The sequence below is a fragment of the Bufo bufo genome, chromosome 3 (assembly GCF_905171765.1).
Source record: "Bufo bufo chromosome 3, aBufBuf1.1, whole genome shotgun sequence".
Taxonomy (NCBI): Eukaryota; Metazoa; Chordata; class Amphibia; order Anura; family Bufonidae; genus Bufo; species Bufo bufo.
In genome coordinates this window covers 300,483,738-300,510,874 of record NC_053391.1, presented here as the reverse complement: position 1 = coordinate 300,510,874, position 27,137 = coordinate 300,483,738, and the positions used below count along the sequence as shown (strand labels likewise).

The 27,137-nt window shown below is 42.2% G+C and overlaps 1 protein-coding gene across 1 annotated transcript in view; it reads right to left on the bottom strand.

Annotated features, from left to right (window-relative positions):
- IPO9 (importin 9) overlaps window positions 1–27,137 on the bottom strand; it is a 154,190-nt gene that overhangs the window by 2,887 nt on the left and 124,166 nt on the right. Inside the window, exons 21-23 of the mRNA XM_040424209.1 lie at window positions 15,335–15,460; window positions 5,867–5,959; window positions 4,796–4,872 (exon numbers count right to left, since the gene is read on the bottom strand). Coding sequence (XP_040280143.1) covers window positions 4,796–4,872; window positions 5,867–5,959; window positions 15,335–15,460 — 296 coding nt within the window. The remainder of the gene's footprint in view (window positions 1–4,795; window positions 4,873–5,866; window positions 5,960–15,334; window positions 15,461–27,137) is intronic.

Here is a 27,137-nt window from a genome sequence, read left to right as displayed (position 1 = left end):
CCTGGGATTTTTTTCATCCCTTGTCCTATTCACCCTAATAGAGCTCTATCAGGGTGAATAGAACTTCACACTCTCCCTGCTGCCTGTGCATAGTACACAGCACCAGGGAGCTGACTATGGCAGCCAGGGCTTTAGAAGTGTCTGGGCTGCCATGGTAACTGATCGGAGCCCCAGGATTACACTGCTGGGGCTCCGATCAGAAGCTGCCACTGCACCACCAATGAAGAGGTGGTGAGCGGACCCTCTGGCCACTGCCACCAATGATTTTAATACTGAGGGGGGTTGAGGGGGGGACAGGCTGTTGCGCCACCAATGATTCTAATACTGGGGGGAGGGGGGGCGCACTCCACCACCAAAGATAATTAACCTTTAATACAGGAGGCAGGTACAGGCGTTAACTGCTGCTGATCGCAGCTCCCTGTCAGAGGCAGGGTGCCAGCTATGCGATTCTGCTGCCAGCACCCGCTTCCTGTATTAAAAGTTAAAGACGACCTTTTGTGGGTTGGACTTAGTTAAGTTAGCAGGACATGTAGAGCGGCGCCCAGGGATCTCCCTGCACCTACTATTATTCCTGGGAACTGCTCCGTTCGCCTGCTGTGCCCCAGTTACAGTCTCCTGCTCCGTATGCTAATTACTACTATCGGAGCGATGGGGAGGAGACATCAGCTTCTCTAGTGGGCGTTCGTTCTCTCTGAGCTGCGCTGCGATTGGACAGTGCTACAGCCAGGGAGAAGGAACGCCCACTAGAGAAGCCGATGTTTTCTCCCCATCGCTCCGATAGTAGTAATTAGCACATGGAGCAGGAGACTGTAACTGGGGCACAGCGGGCGAACGGAGCGGCACCCAGGAATAATAGTAGGTGCAGGGAGATCCCTGGGCACCGCTCTACATGCAGCGCAGGCCAGTATCGAAAAAAAATGGAAATGCCGGTATCGAATCGATACCGGGACAAAAGTATCGATTGGGTATCGAAATTTCGATACCCGCCGCAACAACCCTACCTCATACATCTTTGTCTATGGAAATTTTAAAAATCTATGGCTGTTAGAAAATGGAGATGCGAATAATAAAAAAAAAAAGGTTTATATTTATTTTTAAGTAGTAAAATAAAATGCTGTACAAGTTTGATATCGCCGTAATTGTATTAACCCGCAGAATAAGGATGTTAGTGCAACAGTGAAGGTCGTAATGTAAAAAAAAAAATAACAAAAAATAACTGTGGCGGAATTTTTTTTTCTCAATTTCTCATTTTTTTTTTTTTCTGTTTTCCAATGCAAGGCATGCTAAATGATGCCATTAAAACATACAACACAAAAAATAAGCCCTCATATGGCTATGTGAGCAGAAAGTTAAAAAGGTAATGGCTCTTAGGCCTCATGCACACGACCGTTGTTGTGTTCCGTGTCCGTTCAGTTTTTTGTGATTTTCTGCGGACCCATTGACTTTCAATGGGCCCGTTGAAAACTCGGCTAATGCACCGTTTGTCATCTGTGTCCGTGAGCCGTGGTTCCAGTCCGTCAAAAAAATCTAACTTGTCTATTTTTTTTTCACGGAAAACGGTTCGCGGACCCATTCAAGTCAATGGGACCCTGAAAAAACGCGGAGGCACACAAGATTGTCATCCGGGTCCACGTGTCCATTTTTTTTCCGATCATTTGCATGGCAAACTTGACTTAGACTTTTTTTTTTTTCTCTTCATGTCTGGTGATCCTCCAAAAATAAAGGAAGACACACGGAAACAAAAACGGAAATGGATCATGGAACAACGGAACCCCGTTTTGCGGAACGGAACACAACAACGGTCGTGTGCATGAGGCCTTAGATTGTGGGGAGTAAAAAGTGAAAATGATAATGGTCTTGAAGGTATTAATGATCAAGCGTGTTTTTTCCCTTACTTTCTTAAAGTCACCTTCTAAGAGCTATAGCTTTTATTTTTCAGTCTATGTAGACGTATGAGGACTTGTTTTTGCAGGACAAGTTGTAGTTTTAAGTGGTGCTATTTTGGGGTACACATAACTTACTGATTAACTTAACTCTTTCTAGGAGGGATATAGGGGGGAGAAAATAGAAAAAAATAAAAATAAAATCTGCAATACTGCCACTGAGTTTTTACATAAGTAGTTTTGCGGCTTTCATTTTTGGGCATAAATATAACTTTATTCTCTGGGTAAGTTCAATTCCAGAAATACCAAATACATAGGGGGTCATTTACAAATATGCCTATATTAGGGGTATTTCTGGCTTAGATTATGGCACAAAGGTCCGTTGCACCGCAATCTGCAACTTTTCCCCACTCATGCCAGGTCTAGAAAAGTAGGTGTGGAAGGGTATGGATCGACAGGCCCATCTCATTTACCATTTTCTACGCCTGGTTTAGGCATAGAAAATGGTCTAAATGTAAGACAGCTAGGAAGCGGTCTTACATTAAGGCCTCATGCACACGACCGTTGTGTGCACCCGTGGCCGTTGTTCCGTTTCCCGTGATTTTCTGCGGACCCATTGACTTTCAATGGGTCCGTTGAAAACTCTGAAAATGCACCGTTTATCATCCGCGGCCGTGATAGGTGTATCCTGTCCTATTTTTTTGACGAACAACGGTTCATGGACCCATTCAAGTCAATGGGTCCGTGAAAAAACACGGATGCACACAAGATTGGCATCCGTGTCCGTAGGCTACTTTCATACAGACGGATCCGAAGATCCGTCTGCATGAAAGCTTTTTCAGAGCTGAGTTTTCACTTCGTGAAAACTCAAATCCGACAGTATATTCTAACAGAGGCGTTCCCATAGTGATGAGGATGCTTCTAGTTAGAATATACTACGAACTGTGTACATGACTGCCCCCTGCTGCCTGGCAGCACCCGATCTCTTACAGGGGGCTGTGATCCGCACAATTAACCCCTCAGGTGCTGCACCTGAAGAGGTTAATTGTGCGTATCATAACCCCCTGTAAGAGATCAGGGGCTGCCAGGCAGCATGGGGCAGACCCCCCTCCCTCCCCAGTTTTAAATTCATTCGTGGCCAGTGCGGCCCCCCCCCCCCCCCCCCCTCTATTGTTTTATTATCATTGGTGGCCAGTGTGCGGCCTTCCCCCCTCCCCGATCATTGGTGGCAGCGGAGAGTTCCGATCGGAGTCCCAGTTTAATCGATGGGGCTCCGATCGGTAACCATGGCACACTGGCCACCAATGAAAATACAATAGAGGGAGGGAGGTGGGGCCGCACACTGGCCACCAATGATAATATAATAGAGGGAGGGAGGGGAGGGGCCGCACACTGGCCACCAATGATAATCCAATAGAGGGAGGGGGGGCCGCACACTGGCCACCAATGATATTCAAACTGGGGAGGGAGTTAGATATTCAAACAGGTGCGGCACCTGAGGGGTTAATTGTGCTGATCACAGCCCCCTGTAAGAGATCGGGTGCTGCCAGGCAGCAGTCATATACACAGTTCGTAGTATATTCTAACTTGAAGTGTCCCCATCACTATGGGAACGCCTCTGTGTTCGAATATACTGTCGGATACGAGTTTCACGATCTAACTCAAATCCGATGGTATATTCTAATATAGAGGCATTCCCATGGTGATGGGGACGCTTCAAGTTAAAATATACCATCGGATTGGAGAAAACTCTGATCCTATGGTATATTAACTCCTGACTTTACATTGAAAGTCAATGGGGGACGGATCAGTTTGCAATTGCACCATATTGTGTCAAGGTCAAACGGATCCGTCCCCATTGACTTGCATTGTAAGTCAGGATGGATCCGTTTGGCTCCGCACGGCCAGGCGGACACCAAAAATACATTTTTTTTCATGTCCGTGGATCCTCCAAAAATCAAGGAAGACCCACGGACGAAAAAACGGTCACGGATCACGGACCAACGGAACCCCGTTTTGCGGACCGTGAAAAAATACTGTCGTGTGCATGAGGCCTTAGAAGCGGGGCTGGATCCGCAGAAGTTATGTAGAAGTCAGCGCCTCTACATAACTTCAGCTATAGGGGATATTAAAACCAGAGTCAAAAACACCAATCTTAATAAATTACCTCAATATAATTTTAGTACATACATTTTACTACTTTTACATAGTTTTTAATACATATGTTTTACTACTTTTGCAGAAAAAAACTTTTTTTTTAGGAAAGTGTTTTTGCATCACCGCATCTCAAGACAAATTTTTTATTTTCCTTTCTATAGAACTGTTAGATTTTTTTTTTCCCATTGAAAAGCATGTTATCAGCGGAAAAGGATGCATTTCTTTACTTGGAAATTTTTTAATTCAGTCTTTTTTTTTTTTTTACTATATTTAATCGACCCAGAAGGGGACTAAAAAGGCAAACTTTTGATCGCACTACTATTCCTGTAGTGAAATGTATTTTATTGTAATCACAATACCGACATTTCCCAGCAGGCTGCGCCAGAGAGGTGCAGTTTGCTGGGAAACATTGGAGGCAGGACTTGGGCCAATCTCATTTGTGGGGTGCCAATGGCAGAGGAAGTTAGCTCCCTCTGTAACAGCTTACATGCTGCATAAGGTCTAAGGTCCCTTAAGTGACCGACGTAAAAAGGCGTATTGGTGGTGACTATGGGGATAACAAACTAAATAATGATTTTGTTGTGGTATCACATTATAACACACTTGTTTTGGAAAAAATAAAATAAAAAATTAAGTATAAAAGAAAAAGTTATCTTCAGAATGGGCATTCAAAAAGGTAAAAGTTTGCTGCGGATATTTACAAATTTGTAGGCCTCTATCGTGAAAAGGTTAGTAACTAACTGGACAACACTTACTTGCAGATCAATTTGGTATAGTGGGTCCTTCAGTACATCAGGATCGTCCTCTTCATCATCTTCATAATAATCTTCATCTGTCGAGCAATCGTAAATACAACATTAATTCAGCATATAACTGTTAAAAAGGCTCTTGGGATATCTATCAGGAAACACTGGATTGTGACTTTGCTACATTCAATATATTAAGAAAATAAACATTCAATAAGAAAAAATAAAATATCTGCCTACATTTCAGCATTACTGTGAAGACTGGGGTATAGTCAGCAGAACAATTTTATTTGTAGAGTGTGGAAGATTTAATCTACGATGACAACCCTATTGTACTATTAGGTTGGAATCACACATGCATTTTTGTAGCCAGACACAGGAGTTGACATGCCACACAAAGGGCCAGATTTATCATTACCCTGACAGCTCACTCCACTTTCACTTATGGCTAAAGTCAGTTTTAGCCAAGTCAGATTTATGATCGGCCCTTTAAGACTGTAATAAATGTGGTTTGACGGTAGCAGTTTATCCGTCAGTAAGCAGCTTTACAAAAGTCGCACGTCTTTACGAAAAAGTTGCATGTTCTATTAAAAAGTCGCATAAAATAAGCATGGTCCTCACTGGAGTGAAATTGCACATTTTTTTGCGACTTTTTAAATAGTCGCAATAGTAAATCTGTCTAGAGATTCATTTACATAAGAAAACACGCCCACTTTAAGAAAACTGGCGAGCATAGTGCAGAGCAGAAAAAAGTTGCAAATTTTTGCTCAGTTTTAGCGATTGCGCAAATATTTGTGACTTTTTCACTCCATTATTCTGACTTGAAGTAATGATAAATCTGGCTCAATGTTTCAAACTTTTTCAATACATTATATGGAACAATATGGTGCCATTAAAACATTTTATTTATACATCATCTTGTATTTATACAACCGTTTATTACCATCACTTCTCAATGCAGAAGATTGGCTTCCTGAGACCACAATGGGACACCGATCACATACTAATGGCATAGGATGCTATACTATCACTAATATGTATTCTTTTTGATCATAAATAACCAGTTAGAGAAATAGTTACCATATTTATTGCCAGAAATTATGTCGGATAAAAGCTGTCCAGCCAAACCTTCATCATCATCATCCTCATCTTCCCACATATCACTGGTATCATCTGAAGTGAAAAAAATACAAATACATAGTAAAGACATTATTAAAGAGGTTGGCCACAAAGAGGCGATTTGCCTGGCCTCCACCAGCAGCCATCTTATAGACAAGACTTCAGTGTGGACAGCACAAAAGACTTTGTAAACAAGGGGGAATAACAAGAAATACAGAAAATGGTGCAGAATTTTAACAAAGGCTATATTAGTAAGTGCCATATAATCATCTTACAAACCCATCGGTCAATAAAAGAGTCGTTAACACTTTCTGGTTAAGGAGACAAAATGGTTATAGGAGGAGGAAGACCGTATAATGCTAGCAATAAGTACTTGTGCTAGTAATCATGAACAATAAACTTCATTCTAGGAGTTGTGCATCTCAGGCTCTTCTTGGGTTGGACTTTTAGAAACCCAACCAGAATGTTTATTCATGTTTTTCAACATTATGGGGCAGATGTACTACCGTATTTTTCACTTTATAAGACGCACTTTCCTCCCCTAAAAGTCTTATAAAGTGAATACTAGTGAGCGCTTCAATTATGGCATTATAGAAGCGCTCACTAATATGCATTAAGTGGCGGGAGCGGGGACGAAGCGCTGCAAGCGCTTCCGATACTCACCCTCCCCGGTCTTCTTGCTAGGGCCCGCGCTCCACTGTCCTGACCCCGTACAGGGTCAGGACATAGTGCGCACACTATGACCTGACGCTGCACGCAGTCAGATGACAGTGCAGCGCGGGCTGGAGAAAACAGGAGAGCGTGACGTTGGACCCGGTGCAGAGCCACAGCACAGGAGATGTAAGAGAAGTTTTTTATTTGTCTGATTGGGGTCTGAAAGAAAAGGGCTGTTCTGAGGTCTGGTGGAAATATGACACGGAGGGCTGATATGGGGGTCTGATGTGATGTCCTGATAGTTATGGGGGTCTGATGAAAAATATTTTTTTCTTATTTTTCCTCCTCTAAAATCTGGGGTGTGTATTATCATCGGGTGCATGTTATAAAATGAAAAGTACGGTAATCTTATAAATAGCATAAACTTAGGCTGACTTCTATGCACCAAATGTATCAACACAGTCCCTGATGCGGGATGATAAATGTGGTGCAAGACTAGACACTACTGTCTGACTTGGAGATTATCTGGTAATATCTTCTGATATTGATGACCTATCCTGATCGGTGGGGGGTCCGACACCCCACCGATCAGCTGTTATGAGAGGCTGGGCACTAACTGAGCGCAGCAGCCTCTACCTAGGCCATGTGACTTCACAGAACATCATTCACATGACGTAGTTGCAGATTAGCCCCATTGAAGTAAATTGGCCTGTGCTGCTATACTATGTACAGCACTGTACTAAAAAGCTGAAAGGAGCTGACTGCACTCCCCAGAGCTCCGGGAAGCGTGGTGGCTCCCTGAAAAATCTGAAGACAGGTCATCATTAGAGATGAGGACTCCCCTGCATAACGGAAACGGGACGGATCCGTTATGCAGCCCATAGAATTCTATTATGACGGAATGAATAATGGAATGCCTTTAACCACCTCAGCCCCCAGTGCTTAAACACCCTGAAAGACCAGGCCACTTTTTACACTTCTGACCTACACTACTTTCACCGTTTATTGCTCGGTCATGCAACTTACCACCCAAATGAATTTTACCTCCTTTTCTTCTCACTAATAGAGCTTTCATTTGGTGGTATTTCATTGCTGCTGACATTTTTACTTTTTTTGTTATTAATCGAAATTTAACGATTTTTTTGCAAAAAAAATGACATTTTTCACTTTCAGTTGTAAAATTTTGCAAAAAAAAACGAGATCCATATAGAAATTTTGCTCTAAATTTATTGTTCTACATGTCTTTGATAAAAAAAAATGTTTGGGTAAAAAAAAAATGGTTTGGGTAAAAGTTATAGCGTTTACAAACTATGGTACAAAAATGTGAATTTCCGCTTTTTGAAGCAGCTCTGACTTTCTGAGCACCTGTCATGTTTCCTGAGGTTCTACAATGCCCAGACAGTACAAACACCCCACAAATGACCCCATTTCGGAAAGTACACACCCTAAGGTATTCGCTGATGGGCATAGTGAGTTCATAGAACTTTTTATTTTTTGTCACAAGTTAGCGGAAAATGATGATTTTTTTTTTTTTTTTCTTACAAAGTCTCATATTCCACTAACTTGTGACAAAAAATAAAAAGTTCTATGAACTCACTATGCCCATCAGCGAATACCTTGGGGTCTCTTCTTTCCAAAATGGGGTCACTTGTGGGGTAGTTATACTGCCCTGGCATTCTAGGGGCCCAAATGTGTGGTAAGGAGTTTGAAATCAAATTCTGTAATAAAATGACGAGTGAAATCCGAAAGGTGCTCTTTGGAATATGGGCCCCTTTGCCCACCTAGGCTGCAAAAAAGTGTCACACATCTGGTATCTCTGTATTCAGGAGAAGTTGAGCAATGTGTTTTGGGGTGTCTTTTTACATATACCCATGCTGGGTGAGATAAATATCTTGGTCAAATGCCAACTTTGTATAAAAAAAATGGGAAAAGTTGTCTTTTGCCAAGATATTTCTCTCACCCAGCATGGGTATATGTAAAATGACACCCCAAAACACATTCCCCAACTTCTCCTGAGTACGGAGATACAAGATGTGTGACACTTTTTTGCAGCCTAGGTGGGCAAAGGGGCCCATATTCCAAAGAGCACCTTTCGGATTTCACAGGTCATTTTTTACAGAATTTGATTTCAAACTCCTTACCACACATTTGGGCCCCTAGAATGCCAGGGCAGTATAACTACCCCACAAGTGACCCCATTTTGGAAAGAAGAGACCCCAAGGTATTCGCTGATGGGCATAGTGAGTTCATGGAAGTTTTTATTTTTTGTCACAAGTTAGTGGAATATGAGACTTTGTATGAAAAATAAAAAAAAATAAAAAAAATAAAAATCCGCATTTTCCACTAACTTGTGACAAAAAATAAAAAAATTCTAGGAACTCGCCATGCCCCTCACGGAATACCTTGGGGTGTCTTCTTTCCAAAATGGGGTCACTTGTGGGGTAGTTATACTGCCCTGGCATTTTCCAGGGGCCCAAATGTGTGGTAAGTAGGTAAATGACCTGTGAAATCCTAAAGGTGCTCTTTGGAATATGGGCCCCTTTGCCCACCTAGGCTGCAAAAAAGTGTCACACATGTGGTATCTCCGTACTCAGGAGAAGGTGGGGAATGTGTTTTGGAGTGTCATTTTACATATACCCTTGCTGCGTGAGAGAAATATCTTGGCAAAAGACAACTTTTCCCATTTTTTTATACAAAGTTGGCATTTGACCAAGATATTTATCTCACCCAGCATGGGTATATGTAAAATGACACCCCAAAACACATTCCCCAACTTCTCCTGAGTACGGCGATACCAGATGTGTGACACTTTTTTGCAGCCTAGATGCGCAAAGGTGCCCAAATTCCTTTTAGGAGGGCATTTTTAGACATTTGGATACCAGACTTCTTCTCACGCTTTGGGGCCCCTAGAATGCCAGGGCAGTATAAATACCCCACATGTGACCCCATTTTGGAAAGAAGACACCCCAAGGTATTCAATGAGGGGCATGGCGAGTTCATAGAAATTATTTTTTTTTGGCACAAGTTAGCGGAAATTGATATTTTTAATTTTTTTCTCACAAAGTCTCCCGTTCCGCTAACTTGGGACAAAAATTTCAATCTTTCATGGACTCAATATGCCCCTCATGGAATACCTGGGGGTGTCTTCTTTCCGAAATGGGGTCACATGTGGGGTATTTATACTGCCCTGGCATTCTAGGGGCCCTAAAGCGTGAGAAGAAGTCTGGAATATAAATGTCTAAAAAATTTTACGCATTTGGATTCCGTGAGGGGTATGGGGAGTTCATGTGAGATTTTATTTTTTGACACAAGTTAGTGGAATATGAGACTTTGTAAGAAAAAAAAAAAAAAAATTCTGCTAACTTGGGCCAAAAAAATGTCTGAATGGAGCCTTACAGAGGGGTGATCAATGACAGGGGGGGTGATCAATGACAGGGGGAGTGATCAATGACAGGGGGAGTGATCAATGACAGGGGGAGTGATCAGGGAGTCTATATGGGGTGATCACCACAGTCATTGATCACGCCCGTGTAAGGCTTCATTCAGACGTCCGGATGCGTTTTGCGGATCCGATCCATCTATCAGTGGATCCGTAAAAATCATGCGGACGTCTGAATGGAGCTTTACAGGGGGTTGATCAATGACAGGGGGGTAATCAATGACAGGGGGGGTGATCAGGGAGTCTATATGGGGTGATAACCACAGTCATTGATCATGCCCCTGTAAGGCTTCATTCAGACGTCCGGATGCGTTTTGCGGATCCGATCCATCTATCAGCTGATCCGTAAAAATCATGCGGACGTCTGAATGGAGCTTTACAGGGGGTTGATCAATGACAGGGGGGTAATCAATGACAGGGGGGTGATCAGGGAGTCTATATGGGGTGATCAGGGGCTAATAAGGGGTTAATAAGTGACCGGGGGGGGGGGGGGGGGTGTGTAGTGTAGTGTAGTGGTGCTACTTTACTGAGCTACCTGTGTCCTCTGGTGGTCGATCCAAACAAAGGGGACCACCAGGTAGCAGGTATATTAGACGCTGTTATCAAAACAGCGTCTAATATACCTGTTAGGAGTTAAAAAAAAACACATCTCCAGCCTGCCAGCGAACGATCGCCGCTGGCAGGCTGGAGATCAACTCTCTTACCTTCCGTTCCTGTTAGTGTGCGCGCGTTCACAGGAAATCTCGCGTCTCGCGAGAGGACGCGCCGGCGCGTCCACCCAGAAGAGCAGGGCCGCCGCAAAGACGCAATCCTGCGTACGGCGGTCCTGAGGAGGTTAAAGGAATACATGCAGAAGGAGAAAAATACTGAACCTTTTAGATGGCGCTGTCAGCAGGAATCAGATAGCAGGTAGGTATTGATAAATATATAGGTGAACAGGGCACTCAAGGATAGCTGCGACCGTGTATTTAAGGCAAAGATGAGCTTTATTGATAATATAAATATATTTGATGCATATAACAATCAAGAATGCAGTAGAATAAATAGGTTTTTAACAAATAAATATAATGAATATTCGACAGAGCAAAGGCTATTATTCGATTAATCAGCAAATATTCAATAGTCCAATATTGTAAATCTTGGATCCAATGATTGTGAACATCCAAAGACTTGTTTGCAATAAGTCTATTCGTTTTTTACTTTCATATTGAGACAACAGTCATATGCTTTGCAGTTATTCAAATAGTCGCGGCGGCGTCCCGCCAAAGCGACGTGAATGGCAGCAACTCACTGCTGAAAAGCTTGCAAGCGAATTAAGTCCATTACCTTTGTATCGACCAAGTGTTCGTCCGAAATAATCACAAGAGCCTTCAAGTGTACTTACTCCCAGGATCTGCCTTTAGATATTTGTAGCAGTATTCAATCAGGAGATTAAAGCCGGCTCTCTGTTCGGTTATGGTCGATTTAATGGTAAGGTAGGTTTTTCAGTACAAAGATGGGGTGTAGCACCAGACGCGTTTCGGGGTCCAACCCCTTCCTCAGTGGTAACACAGGCTGGGGAATTAACTTTACAGCCAAATACAATAGAAGCCAGATCGATTTTTTGGATATAATTATCTCCACCGGAAACAACAAATTGGTCACTAAAACATATTTCAAATCCATAGATACAAATAGCTACATCAATTTTTCAAGTTTCCATAACAAAAAATGGTTGGAAAACATCCCATACAGCCAATATAAACGGATTCGACGAAACTGCACCCTAGATAGCGATTTTAAAAATCAGGCAAAAATCCTGGAAAAAAGGTTTATCGAAAAAGGCTACCCGAGGAAGCTTATAAAAAATGCCTACGGTAGAACCACTACAGACACACAGGAAACCTGCCTACAGACCAAAATAAGACAAGGGATACAGACAGAAATGAATACAAATTTTGGCACACAGTTCAACACATCTAACAATAACATACGCACAATCCTTTCCAAATATTGGTATATTTTACTACAGGATCCATACCTCGCCAAACATTTACCCCCCAAACCTAGAATGATTTATAGGAGAGCCCCGACAATTAAGAACCTCCTCGCCCCTAGCAAGCCAAAACAACACAAAAAAGCCACTACAGTTGGTCCACCCCTACCCCTGAAAAAAATAGGTAGCTACAAATGTGGAAAAAGTCGGTGCCTATGTTGTAAGGTAATAACCAATAAATGTACACATTTCTCATCAAATAAAAATGGGACCACTTTTGCGATAAAGCATTACCTAACATGCCAATCCAGTTATGTAATCTATTTAATCGAGTGTAGCTGCGGCCTTCAATATGTAGGCCGCACCACTCAGGAGCTACACTGCAGGCTAAACCAGCATAGACACTATCCAAAAACTCTACCTAAAACATAGCCTCTCCAGACATTGTGCCTCTACATCAGAAGGAAAAAATCATCCAATCAAGATTACACCAATAGACTACATACCAGAAAACCCATACAATCGTTTTAGTACTCTGCAGCGACGAGAAGTCTACTGGATGTATCAATTAGATACCCTTGCGCCACAGGGATTAAATTAAATAAATGAGACCATCTTTTAGCTCAACCCCTTCCTTCCTTTTTTTTTTTCTTGTCTTGTCCTACTGCGCAAGTGCAAACACTACCTTTATGCAATATATACTGGCAGGTCAACAACACTGCTTAAATACCTTGTTATTTTACACACATGAAACTGTGTCCATGATAAAAATGGATACAGTCCCAAAAAAAGTAACAATACAATCATCACATGATATGGATACTCTTGATTCTTAGATCTCAGGAGGATATTTGTCTTGGTATTTCCTCTACCCGCATCCCCTATCAATATGAGAAACTAAATAAAATAAAACAACATTTACATATAAAATAATACAAAAGGAAAACAAAATAAACATCTGCAAACTCCCATTACACCCGTCATATTGGGGTACTCCAAAGATATGCAATAAGGCAAGGAATGCACCTAAAAAAAGACCACACAGTAATTTTTACACTGTATAACTGTATACACCCCTACCCCCTACCTTTTGGTCTTATTTATTATTATTATTATTATTATTATTATTAATTTTATCTTTATCCCTATTTTAGTATTTATTGTGATCATCAATCATCCCCTATATACTAGTTGCCAATCATCTAATACTTCTCCTGCCAACCTGCCGTACCATTCTGAATACAAAACAAAATAAACCACCATGCTTTACACTACCGCTGCCGGCTCCTGACAAAAAAGCAGGAGTATGAGATCCACTCACGAAAACATCCCACAACATGGTCATTCCGACCACTCCACCTCTGTCATTTCCCAATGTATACTAGAATATAACCACGTATTTGCTGTATAGGAAAAAGCTACATATTCTACTAGCAAATAGGTCTGTATAGAATTAAACTCTAGAAGACGGGTTCCTCATTGTCTAACACACACGCCCACCGCCCGCCCCATTCTCCACCTCTGTTGTCTCTTACGCGCCTTTTTTGTGTTTAAATAATCGCTACATGTGAATGCCTCTTTATGCTGTATATTGTCCTGATGAAGGGGGCTCTCCGCCCCTGAAACGCGTAGACTGAAAATAAAAAGCATTGTATTTATCAATACCTACCTGCTATCCGATTCCTGCTGACAGCACCATCTAAAAGGTTCAGTATTTTTCAACTTCTGCACGGATATCTCTACCCGACGAATGCTTTCACAAGCACGGGCTGGAACCCAGGCAATGAGGGGCATATTGAGTCCATGAAAGATTGAAATTTTTGTCCCAAGTTAGCAGAAAGGGAGACTTTGTGAGAAAAAAAAAAATAAAAAATCAATTTCCGCTAACTTGTGGCAAAAAAAAAAAAAAAATTCTATGAACTCGCCATGCCCCTCATTGAATACCTTGGGGTGTCTTCTTTCCAAAATGGGGTCACATGTGGGGTATTTATACTGCCCTGGCATTTTAGGGGCCCTAAAGCGTGAGAAGAAGTCTGGGATCCAAATGTCTAAAAATGCCCTCCTAAAAGGAAAGTGGGCCCTTTGCGCATCTAGGCTGCAAAAGAGTGTCACACATCTGGTATCGCCGTACTCAGGAGAAGTTGGGCAATGTGTTTTGGGGTGTCATTTTACATATACCCATGCTGGGTGAGAGAAATATCTCGGTCAAATGCAAACTTTGTATAAAATAATGGGAAAAGTTGTCTTTTGCCGAGATATTTATCTCACCCAGCATGGGTATATGTAAAATGACACCCCAAAACACATTGCCCAACTTCTCCTGAGTACGGCAATACCACATGTGTGACACTTTTTTGCAGCCTAGGTGGGCAAAGGGGCCCACATTCCAAAGAGCACCTTTCGGATTTCACCGGCCATTTTTTACAGATTTTGATTTCAAACTACTTCTCACACATTTGGGCCCCTAAAATGCCAGGGCAGTATAACTACTACACAAGTGACCCCATTTTGGAAAGAAGACACCCCAAGGTATTTCGTGATGGGCATAGTGAGTTCATGGAAGTTTTTATTTTTTGTCACAAGTTAGTGGAATATGAGACTTTGAGAAAAAAAAAAAAATAATAATCATTTTCCGCTAACTTGTGACAAAAAATAAAAAGTTCTATGAACTCACTATGCCCATCAGCGAATACCTTAGGGTGTCTACTTTCCGAAATGGGGTCATTTGTGGGGTGTTTGTACTGTCTGGGCATTGTAGAACCTCAGGAAACATGACAGGTGCTCAGAAAGTCAGAGCTGCTTCAAAAAGCGGAAATTCAAATTTTTGTACCATAGTTTGTAAACGCTATAACTTTTACCCAAACCATTTCTTTTTTATCAAAGACATGTAGAACAATAAATTTAGAGAAAAATTTATATATGGATGTCGTTTTTTTTTTTTGCAAAATTTGACAACTGAAAGTAAAAAATGTCATTTGTTTTGCAAAAAAAATCGTTAGATTTCGATTAATAACAAAAAAAGTAAAAATGTCAGCAGCAATGAAATACCACCAAATGAAAGCTCTATTAGTGAGAAGAAAAGGAGGTAAAATTCATTTGGGTGGTAAGTTGCATGACTGAGCAATAAATGGTGAAAGTAGTGTAGTGCAGAAGTGTAAAAAGTGGTCTGGTCATTAAGGGTGTTTAAGCTAGGGGAGCTGAGGTGGTTAATACACTAGACACTGGCTGTAGTTTGTCCTACTTTACTATAAATTCATTAAGAAAGTCATTAAGGACAATATTCAAGTCTCCCAAAAAAGTGGTGGTGGTACAATTTTTTTGCCTATTGTTTGGATATAAGAAGCAAAATGCTTTAACTTACCGTTACCTTGGGCCCATTCCTCTTCTACATTTCTGGTTGCATTGGCTTCAATTACACTTGACAATTCGTTAATTATCAATTTGTAAATCTTAATCAATAAAGGTATGGTTGTAAAGCGTTGAGGATCTTAAAGAAAAAAACAGTAAAAATAATTCAATAAAGATAAATAAAAATTAGATATTAATTGGGGTTTGATCATTAAAATGATTGCCACTTTAAATGGGTTCTGTAGCTTTATCTCACTGAGGATCATTTGGAAAGGTCATCAGCATCTGATCGGCTTTCTCGCTGCTTCCCACAGGCCAGTGACGGCATGAATTTTACTGGCCTGGGTGAATCTCAGCCCCATTCACTTCAATGGGGCTAAGCTGCACCCAAGCCACGTGACATAGTAGTGATGTCACTGGCCTGCGGGAAACCATGAGAAGGCCGCTGCACTACTGCAAGTGCCTTCTCAAACAGCTGATCGGCGGGGGTCCCAAGTGTCAAACCTCCGCCGATCAGATGCTGATGACCTATCCAAATGATAGATCATAATTAGAGATGAGCGAATTTCATATTTTGAAACTCGTTTGCGCTTCGTTTGGTGGTAAAAGCAGAATTGTGTTATGGATTCTGTTACCACAGACCATAACGCAATTATATGACTGAAAGTCTTTAGATGCATTCCGTTATTTATTCTGTCATAATGGAAGTCTATGGCCTGCATAAAGGATCTGTCCCGTTTCTGTTATGCAGGGGGAGTCCTCTCCTACATAACGGAAACAGGACGGATCCGTTATGCAGCCCATAGACTTCTATTATGATGGAATGAATAAAGGAATGCATTAAGTTAGGCATTCCATCATAGAATTGCGTTATGGTCCGTGGTAACGGAATCCATAACGCAATTCACCTTTTACCACCAAACAAAGCGTGAACGAATTTCATAACATGAAGTTGGTTTATCCCTAATCATAATCATAATAAACCAAAGAGGTTCTATATCTTTTTCTAACATTCTTCCACACAAAAACAGTACCTTTATAGCATCGAACACAGAATATATTAGACTTAATCATGAGCGCACTCTGTTCATCAGAGAAGCACTGCTACCCCACCCGTTTCACTAGTGACTGAAGGCTGCTATGTACATAATCTGATACACAGCAGCTAGTCAGTAACGGTAGCACTCCCCTCATGAATTGTGTTTGGTGATACTGACCAAATGCTGTTTGGCCTATTAGAACAGCAAGCAGGTCCAAACAATATACAGGGATTTTTTTTTTTATCCCCTTCAGGTTCTTGCCATTTTCTGTTTTTTTACTACCTGCCTTTAACTTATTTTTCCTTTGGGGGGGGGGGGTGGAGAGAATTCTGACAGTTTCATGGATTTCATTTTACAGCATTCCCCATGCGTTAAAACTGACTTGTTACTATCATACTACAAATCAGTAAGATTAGAGTGATGCCACATTTTTTGTTTTTCTTGCATTTAAAAATTGGGGGGGGGGGGGGAGAATTAATTTGGAAAAAGTATTTTTTTTCTTTGCATTGCCATATTCTGAACCCCATAGCTTTTTTTTATGGCTGTCTACAAAGCTGTAAGAGGGCTCATTTTTTGTGGGGTAATCTATAGTTTTTATTGATACAATTTTGTAGTGTGTATAACTTTGTGATCACTTTTTGTTCAATTTTTTTTTAGATGAAGCGACGTAAAATGGAGTCGATCGTATAGATTTTGTTTCTCGTTACAACTGAATGGAAATGATACATTTATATTATAACTAGCAGAAGTACCCGGCTTCACACGGGTATATTTTATCTATTTCATTTAATGTTTGTGTGTCGTTAAAGATATCGACAGCATCCCCCAAAACAATGACCTCTTCAGCACCCCTCCTCCTTAACAGTGAACTCCACAGTCCCCCACCCCTCAACACTGACAAACCCCCACCTTAAAATGGGACCTCCTCAGCAGCCCAGCCCTTTAAGGGCTCATTCACACGACCGTGGTTAGGTTCCGCATCAGAGCCGCATCTGTTTGCTGTCCGCATACGTTGCTCCGTTCCGTGGCCCCGCAAAAATCATGAGTCTGGTCCTATTCTTGTCAGTTTTGCGGACAAAAATAGGCATTTCTATAAAGGGCCGTCCGTTACGTTAGGCAAATTGAAGAAGGCACAGGTGCTGCATCTGTGTTTAGTGGATGCGCAATTTGCAGATCGCAAAACACAGCAAGGTCGTGTGAAGAAGCCCCAAGAGTGAATTTCACAGCACCCCAATCCCTTGAAAGTGACCTCCTCAGAGGCCAGTCCCCTTAACAGTGACCTCCACTGTTCCCTGCCCCCTTAACAGAAACCTCCACAGTACCCCGCTCCCTTAACAGTGACCTCCACAGTACCCCGCTCCCTTAACAGTGACCTCCACAGCGCCCTGCACCTTTAATGCTAGGGCAACAATGACATGTAATGCGCAACATTTTGTCTCTTCAATTGTTATAATGATAAACTATGGTGTCACACTGCGACACAACAGTCGCAAAAAAATCCATCCAAGATGGATTTTTCTGCGACTGTCACATCGCAGCATGTTGCAGTGCAACACCATAGACTATCATCAATGTCACGAGACACATGTAGCAGTATAGTTGTGCCCTGTGTGTCGTGCGACTTATTGTCGTCGTGTAGCCCTACCCTAAAGATGACCTACAGCAGTGAAGAAAAATAGCTGGGTTGTTATGGAAACCTGGAATAAAACTATGTGGAGACTAAGGGCCTGCGAGTTTCTATTAGCTGATAAGGGACATGTGAAAGTGTATATGGCAGTTGGGATATGAGTGAAAGACTTGCAGGCTTTATTGGCTAATGCAGGTCATTTTATGGGAATCTCTCAGGAATGGAACGTCCTAGAGAACAGAGACCTGGTCTAAAACCTTCCCGGGCACCTGATGTACCAAATTTGATAAAGATCGGTCCAGTTGTTTAGTCGCGCATAAAGAACAGACAGACGAACATATACACTCACCTAAAGAATTATTAGGAACACCATACTAATACGGTGTTGGACCCCCTTTTGCCTTCAGAACTGCCTTAATTCTACGTGGCATTGATTCAACAAGGTGCTGATAGCATTCTTTAGAAATGTTGGCCCATATTGATAGGATAGCATCTTGCAGTTGGAGATTTGAGGGATGCACATCCAGGGCACGAAGCTCCCGTTCCACCACATCCCAAAGATGCTCTATTGGGTTGAGATCTGGTGACTGTGGGGGCCATTTTAGTACAGTGAACTCATTGTCATGTTCAAAAAACCAATTTGAAATGATTCGAGCTTTGTGACATGGTGCATTATCCTGCTGGAAGTAGCCATCAGAGGATAGATACATATTCTCATTCTGTTTACGCCAAATTCGGACTCTACCATTTGAATGTCTCAACAGAAATCGAGACACATCAGACCAGGCAACATTTTTCTAGTCTTCAACAGTCCAATTTTGGTGAGCTCGTGCAAATTGTAGCCACTTTTTCCTATTTGTAATGGAGATGAGTGGTACCCGGTGGGGTCTTCTGCTGTTGTAGCCCATCTGCCTCAAGGTTGTGCGTGTTGTGGCTTCACAAATGCTTTGCTGCATACCTCGGTTGTAACGAGTGGTTATTTTAGTCAACGTTTCTCTTCTATCAGCTTGAATCAGTCGGCCCATTCTCCTCTGACCTCTAGCATCCACAAGCCATTTTCGCCCACAGGACTGCCGCATACTGGATGTTTTTCCCTTTTCACACCATTCTTTGTAAACCCTAGAAATGGTTGTGTGTGAAAATCCCAGTAACTGAGCAGATTGTGAAATACTCAGACCGGCCCGTCTGGCACCAACAACCATGCCACGCTCAAAATTGCTTAAATCACCTTTCTTTCCCATTCTGACATTCAGTTTGGAGTTCAGGAGATTGTCTTGACCAGGACCACACCCCTAAATGCATTGAAGCAACTGCCATGTGAATGGTTGACTAGATAATTGCATTAATGAGAAATAGAACAGGTGTTCCTAATAATTCTTTAGGTGAGTGTATATACACAGTTGCAAGAAAAAGTATGTGAACCCTTTAGAATGATAGGGATTTTTGCACAAATTGGTCATAAAATGTGATCTGATCTTTATCTAAGTCACAAAAATAGACAAATCACAGTCTGCTTAAACTAATAACACACAAAGAATTAAATGCTACCATATTTTTATTGCACACACCATGTAAACATTCACAGTGCAGATAGAAAAAGTATGTGAACCCCTAGACTAAAACTCTTCAAGAGCTAATTGGAGTGAGGTGTCAGCCAACTGGAGTCCAATCAATGAGATGAGAATGGAGGTGTTGGTTACAGCTGCCCTGCCCTATAAAAAAAAAACACACACCAGTTCTGGGTTTGCTTTCCACAAGAAGACCTACGATTAAGAATTGTTGACTTGCATAAAGCTGGAAAGGGTTATAAGAGCATTTCCAAAAGCCTTGCTGTTCATCAGTCCACGGTAAGATAAACGGTCTATAAATGGAGAAAGTTCAGCACTGCTGCTACTCATCCCTAGGAGTGGCTGTCCTGTAAAGATGACTGCAAGAGCACAGTGCAGACTGCTCAATGAGGTGAAGAATCCTAGAGTGTCAGCTAAAGACTTACAAAAGTCTCTGGCATATGCTAACATCCCTGTTAGCGAATCTACGATATGTAAAACACTAAACAAGAATAGATTTCATAGCAGGATACCACAGAGGAAGCCACTGCTGTCCAAAAAAAAAAAACATTGCTGCACGTCTACAGTTTGCACAAGAGCACCTGGATGTTCCACAGCAGTATTGGCAAAATATTCTGTGGACAGATGAAACCAAAGTTGAGTTGTTTGGAAGAAACACACAACACTATGTGTGGAGAAAAAGAGGCACAGCACACCAACATCAAAACATCATCCCAACTGTGAAGTATGGTGGTGGGAACATCATGGTTTGGGGCTGCTTTGCTGCGTCAGGGCCTGGACGGATTGCTATCAAAGGAAAAATAAATTCCCAAGTTTATCAAGACATTTTGCAGGAGAACTTAAGGCCATCTGTCCACCAGCTGAAGCTCAACAGAAGATGGGTGTTGCAACAGGACAACGACCCAAAGCATAGAAGTAAATCAACAACAGAATGGCTTAAACAGAAGAAAATACGCCTTCTGGAGTGGCCCAGTCAGAGTCCTGACCTCAACCCGATTGAGATGCTGTGGCATGACCTCAAGAAAGGGATTCAGACTAGACATCCCAAGAATATTGCTGAAAGAGGAATGGTCAAGAATTACTCCTGACTATTGTGCACGTCTGATCTGCTACTACAGGAAACGTTTGGTTGAAGTTATTGCTGCCAAAGAAGGTTCAATCAGTTATTAAAACCAAGGGTTCACATACTTTTTCCACCTGCACTGTGAATGTTTACATGGTGTGTTCAATAAAAACATGGTAACATTTAATTATGTGTGTGTGTTATTATTATTTTAAAGGATAACTGTCATTTTTTTTTTTTTTTGGAGTATTGGATTGTGGTGATTAATATCACCTTGGTGACCCGATTTCAACTTTTCACTGTGTATTCAATTACCCCTTAATTCCACATTTTTGTTCCCTGTACTGCCTACTTTTACCTGTGCTTAAAATAGGGTTGCTAGGCATGGTCCGTCTATTCATTGATAGACGGAGCACGCAGCGTGCAGGGTCACATTACTGACAGCCAGGGACTGTAAGTAAATAATTAAAGCCAGGTCCTCCCCAGCAGCTGATAACAGTGCCTGGGCTGTGTGCACTTCTACCTGTCCCTGCGCTTGGCAGACGCTCCCTCACTCAGCAGAGCTGGAGAATGCAGAGTTGAAGCAGCGCACAACAGGGAAGGGAGCTCTCATCTGCTCAGTGTATAAATGAAAGCAACATGTGGTAAGAGGACCCCTTTGTGCTGCAGGAGATTAACCCTTTAGGGGAAAGGGCTCTGGTTACTGACACTTTTGGGGGCTATTGTTACTGGCTAGTGAGGGCAGGCGGGTTTAGCCTCAGTGTGAGGGCAGTGGCGGTCATCTTAACTGAATAGTGAAATTGCAGTTTTATGCAGACTGGTTGCTAAGGGCTGAATCTTATTAAATACGGGGTAAGTCAGTCTAATAGTAACTGATTCTGGAATATCATGTTATTAGTAAAATTAGAGTCTAAGGCCTCTTTCACACGGGCGTTGCGGGAAAAGGTGCGGGTGCGTTGCGGAACATGCGCGATTTTTCCACGCGAGTGCAAAACATTGTAATGCGTTTTGCACTCCTGTGAAGAAGTTCGGGTTTGGGTACCAAACATGCCGATTTTTCTCACGTAAGTTCGGGATAGGTGCTGGGTAGATTGTATTATATTCCCTTATAACATGGTTATAAGGGAAAATAATAGCATTCTTAATACAGAATGCATAGTACAATAGCGCTGGAGGGGTTAAAAAAAAAATTAAACTCACCTTAATCCACTTGCTCGCGCAGCCCGGCTTCTCTTCTGTCTTCCTTTTTGCTGTGTGCAGGAAAAGAACCTGTGGTGACGTCACTCCGGTCATCACATGGGCCATCACATGATCCATCACCATGATAAAAGATCATGTGACGGACCATGTGATGACTGGAGTGACGTCACCACAGGGCCTTTTCCTGCACACAGCAAAAAAGACAGAACAGAAGCCGGGCTGCGCGAGCAAGTGGATTAAGGCGAGTTAAATTTTATCTTATTTTTTTAACCCCTCCAGCCCTATTTTACTATGCATTCTGCATTCAGAATGCTATTATTTTCCCTTATAACCATGTTATAAGGGGAAATAATGATCGGGTCCCCATCCCGATCGTCACCTAGCAACAGTGCATGAAAATCGCACTAGCTTGCGATTTTCACGCAACCCCATTCATTTCTATGGGGCCTGCGTTACGTGAAAAACGCACAAAGAGGAGCATGCTGCGATTTTCACGCAACGCACAAGTGATGTGTGAAAATCACCGCTCGTGTGCACAGCCCCATAGAAATGAATGGGTCAGGATCCAGTGCGGGTGCAATGTGTTCACCTCACGCATCGCATCCGCACGGAATACTCACCCATGTGAAAGGGGCCTAAAGATGACAGTTATCCTTTAAGCAGACTGTGATTGTCTGTTGTTGTGACTTAAATGAAGATTAAATTTTAGGACCAATTTGTGCAGAAATCCATCATTCCAAAGGGTTCACATACTTTTTCTTTCAACTGTGTAATATATATATATATATATAAAAGCAGAAGGACTCTGCTTTGCACGGGTATATTTCATCTATTTCATAGAGAGAGAGAGAGAGAGAGAGAGAGAGAGAGAGAGAGAGAGAGAGAGAGAGAGAGAGAGAGAGAGAGAGAGAGAGAGAGAGAGAGAGAGAGAGAGAATGAATGAGTGTGAGTGTGTGTGTGTGTGTGTGTGTGTCAGTAAAAGATACAGTATCCCTCATAACTAACCTCTACAGCACCCCACCCCTTTAACCGTGAACTCCAGTCCACCACCCCTTAACACTCCACCCCCACCCCCCAAGTTCCCCGCCACTTTAAAATGGGACCTCCACAGCAGCCCATCCCCTTAACCCCTTAAAGACTTAGGACGTATCGGTACGGCATGGATCCCGAGTCCTTAAGGACCCATGACGTACCGGTACGTCATAACTTGAAATCTGTATTCCGGCGCCCGAGGGGTTAATCGGAACGGGATTTCGGCTGAAATCATTCAGCCGGCATCCCGTAACAATGCAGGGGGGGGTCATTTGGACCCCCAACATCGGCGATCGCAGAAAACCGCAGGTCAATTCAGACCTGCGGTTTGCTGCGCTTTGTGCAGTTTCTGATCCCCGCGGGCCCTGACCGCGGGGATCAGAAGCTTTAGTGTCCCTAAAATATATATTTTACACCCCCCCCTGCACCCCTGCATGATTTTTTGCCGGCGGGTGGTGCAGGGGGGGGGAGTTGTGGGCGGTGGGGGCGGTGCGGGAGGCGGGCGGTGCGGCAGGCGGGATCGCGATCCCCCGCCCGCCTCCCCTTGTATAATCGTTTGTCTCTAGTGGGTATACCAGGGTGCCAGCACATTGCTGGCACCCTGGTATAAACGGCTGACATCGATGATGCGATGTCAGCCGTTTAACCCTTTCCATACAGCGGTCCGTACGGACCGCTGTATGGAAAAAGTTAACAGTAAGAGGGAGCTCCCTCCCTCTCCCATCGGGGGGCTGCTGTGCCTTTGCAGCCCCCCGATGGAGAGGGAGAGAGCCCCCAGACAGCCCCCCTCAGCCCTGTGCTTACCCTTCCCCGTCTGCGAAGTTCTGACAACTACTGAGCAGACGGGGAAGGTTCCCATGGCAACAGGACGCCTCTCAGGCGTCCTGCCGTCCATGGTGCTGAACAGATCTGTGCTAAAGGCAGAGATCTGTTCAGACAAAGTGTAAGTAAAATACAGTACTGTACAATATATATTGTTCTGTACTGTATTATACAGACATCAGACCCACTGGATCTTCAAGAACCAAGTGGGTCTGGGTCAAAAAAAAAGTGAAAAAAAAGTGAAAAAAAAAGTAAAAATCCAAAAACACATTTATCACTGATTAAAAATGAAAAAAAATAAAATTCCCTACACATGTTTGGTATCGCCGCGTCCGTAACGACCTGATCTATAAAACGATCATGTTACTTTCCCCGCACGGTGAACGCCATAAAAATAAAAAAATAAAAACTATTAGGAAATTGAAATTTTGCCCACCTTACTTCCCAAAAAAGGTAATAAAAGTGATCAAAAAAGTCGCATGTACGCCAAAATAGTACCAATCAAACAGTCATCTCATCCCGCAAAAATCATACCCTACCCAAGATAATCGCCCAAAAACTGAAAAAACTATGGCTCTTAGACTATGGAAACACTAAAACATGATTCTTTTGGTTTCAAAAATGAAATCATTGTGTAAAACTTAAATAAATAAATAGTATACATATTAGGTATTGCCGCGTCCGTATCGACCGGCTCTATAAAAATATCACATGACCTAACCCCTCAGGTGACCACCGTAAAAAAATAAAAATAAAAACGGTGTAAAAAAAGCCATTTTTTGTCATCTTACGTCACAAAAAGTGTAATAGCAAGTGATCAAAAAGTCATATGCACCCCAAAATAGTGCCACTCAAACCGTCATCTCATCCCGCAAAAAATGAGACCCTACTTAAGATAATCGCCCAAAAACTGAAAAAACTATGGCTCTTAGACTATGGAGACACTAAAACATTTTTTTTGTTTTAAAAATGAAATCATTGTGTAAAACTTACATAAATAAAAAAAATTTTATACATATTAGGTATCGCCGCGTCCGTGACAACCTGCTCTATAAAATTACCACATGATCTAACCTGTCAGATGAATGTTGTAAATAACAAAAAAAAAAAACGTGCCAAAAAATCTATTTCTTGTTACCTTGCCGCACAAAAAAGTGTAATATAGAGCAACCAAAAATCATATGTACCCTAAACTAGTACCAACAAAACTGCCACCCTATCCCGTAGTTTCTAAAATGGGGTCACTTTTTTGGAGTTTCTACTCTAGGGGTGCATCAGGGGGGCTTCAAATGGGACATGGTGTCAAAAAAACCAGTCCAGCAAAATCTGCCTTCCAAAAACTGTATGGCATTCCTTTCCTTCTGCGCCCTGCCGTGTGCCCGTACAGCGGTTTACGACCACATATGGGGTGTTTCTGTAAACTACAGAATCAGGGCCATAAATAATGAGTTTTGTTTGGCTGTTAACCCTTGCTTTGTAACTGGAAAAAAAATATTAAAATGGAAAATCTGCCAAAAAAGTGAAATTTTGAAATTGTATCTCTATTTTCCATTAAATCTTGTGCAACACCTAAAGGGTTAACAAAGTTTGTAAAATCTGTTTTGAATACCTTGAGGGGTGTAGTTTCTTAGATGGGGTCACTTTTATGGAGTTTCTACTCTAGGGGTGCATCAGGGGGGCTTCAAATGGGACATGGTGTCAAAAAAACAGTCCAGCAAAATCTGGCTTCCAAAAACCATACGGCGCACCTTTCACTCTGCGCCCCGCTGTGTGCCCGTACAGTAGTTTACAGTCACATATGGGGTGTTTCTGTAAACGGCAGAGTCAGGGCAATAAAGATACAGTCTTGTTTGGCTGTTAACCCTTGCTTTGTTAGTGGAAAAAATGGGTTAAAATGGAAAATTAGGCAAAAAAAAGAAATTCGCTAATTTCATCCCCATTTGCCAATAACTCTTGTGCAACACCTAAAGTGTTAACGAAGTTTGTAAAATCAGTTTTGAATACCTTGAGGGGTGTAGTTTATAGAATGGGGTCATTTTTGGGCGGTTTCTATTATGTAAGCCTCGCAAAGTGACTTCAGACCTGTAGTGGTCCCTAAAAATTGGGTTTTTTTACATTTCTGAAAAATTTCAAGATTTGCTTCTAAACTTCTAAGCCTTATAACATCCCCAAAAAATAAAATATCAATCCCAAAATGCTACAAACATGAAGTAGACATATGGGGAATGTAAAGTAATCACAATTTTTGGGGGTATTACTATGTATTACTGAAGTAGAGAAACTGAAAGTTTGAAATTTGCTAATTTTTCAAAATTTTTGGTAAATATGGTATTTTTTTATGCAAAAAAAATAACTTTTTTGACCCAATTTTAGCAGTGTCATGAAGTACAATATGTGACGAAAAAACAATCTCAGAACGGCCTGGATAAGTCAATGCGTTTTAAAGTTATGAGCACTTAAAGTGACACTGGTCAGATTTGCAAAAAATGGCCAAGTCCTTAAGGTGAAATAGGGCTGAGTCCTTAAGGGGTTAAAGGGAAACTGTCACCTGGATTTTGGGTATAGAGCTGAGGACATGGGTTGCTAGATGGCCACTAGCACATCCGCAATACAGAGTCCCCATTGATCTCGGTGCTTTTATTGTGTAAAAAAACGGATTTGATACATATGGAAATTAACATAAGAGTCACATCTTACTTGTGTGACCGGAGAAAAGTCATATTTTCAAGCTCTGACTCATCTCAGGTTAATTTGCATAAGTATCAAATCGTTTTTTATACACAATAAAAGCACACAGAGCTATGGGGACTGGTTATTGCGGATGTGCTAGCGGCGATCTAGCAACCCATGTACTCAGCTCTATACCCAAAATCTCGGTGACAGGTTCCCTTTAACTTTGACCTTCACAGCAGCCCGCCCATTTAACAGTGAGTTTTCACAGAACCCTACTCCCTTGACAGTGACCTCCTCAGGGGCCCGGCCCCTTAACAGTGATCTCCACAGCGCCCTGCCCCTTTAATGCTAGGGCTACACGACTACATGTGTCGCGTTACATGTTGCTGTGTGTATGGCAGTTGGGATTTGAAGAGAAGACTTGCAGGCTTGTATTGAGTAATGCAGGTCATTTTTTGGAAATATTTTAGGAACGGTACGTCCGAGAGCGCGGAGACCCGGTATAGAACCTTCGCGGACACCTGATGTACCTGTGTGCCAAATTTGGTTCAGTCGTTTTTTGCCGGTGGTAACGTGTTGCTGTTATGGTATGTGGTGGCAGTGTCACGGCCTTTCCTGTGTGAGGGCCAACTGAGAACGGAACGAGGGGACACACCAACACAAGCAACGATTCAACAACAATGGCAACACCTGTTACCCAGAAACGCGCCGTTAACAGTAATTCCCCTTTCACCCTACCTCCGGAGGATAAGCATGTGCACCAGAAAATGGCAGGCGACACATTCTGAGCC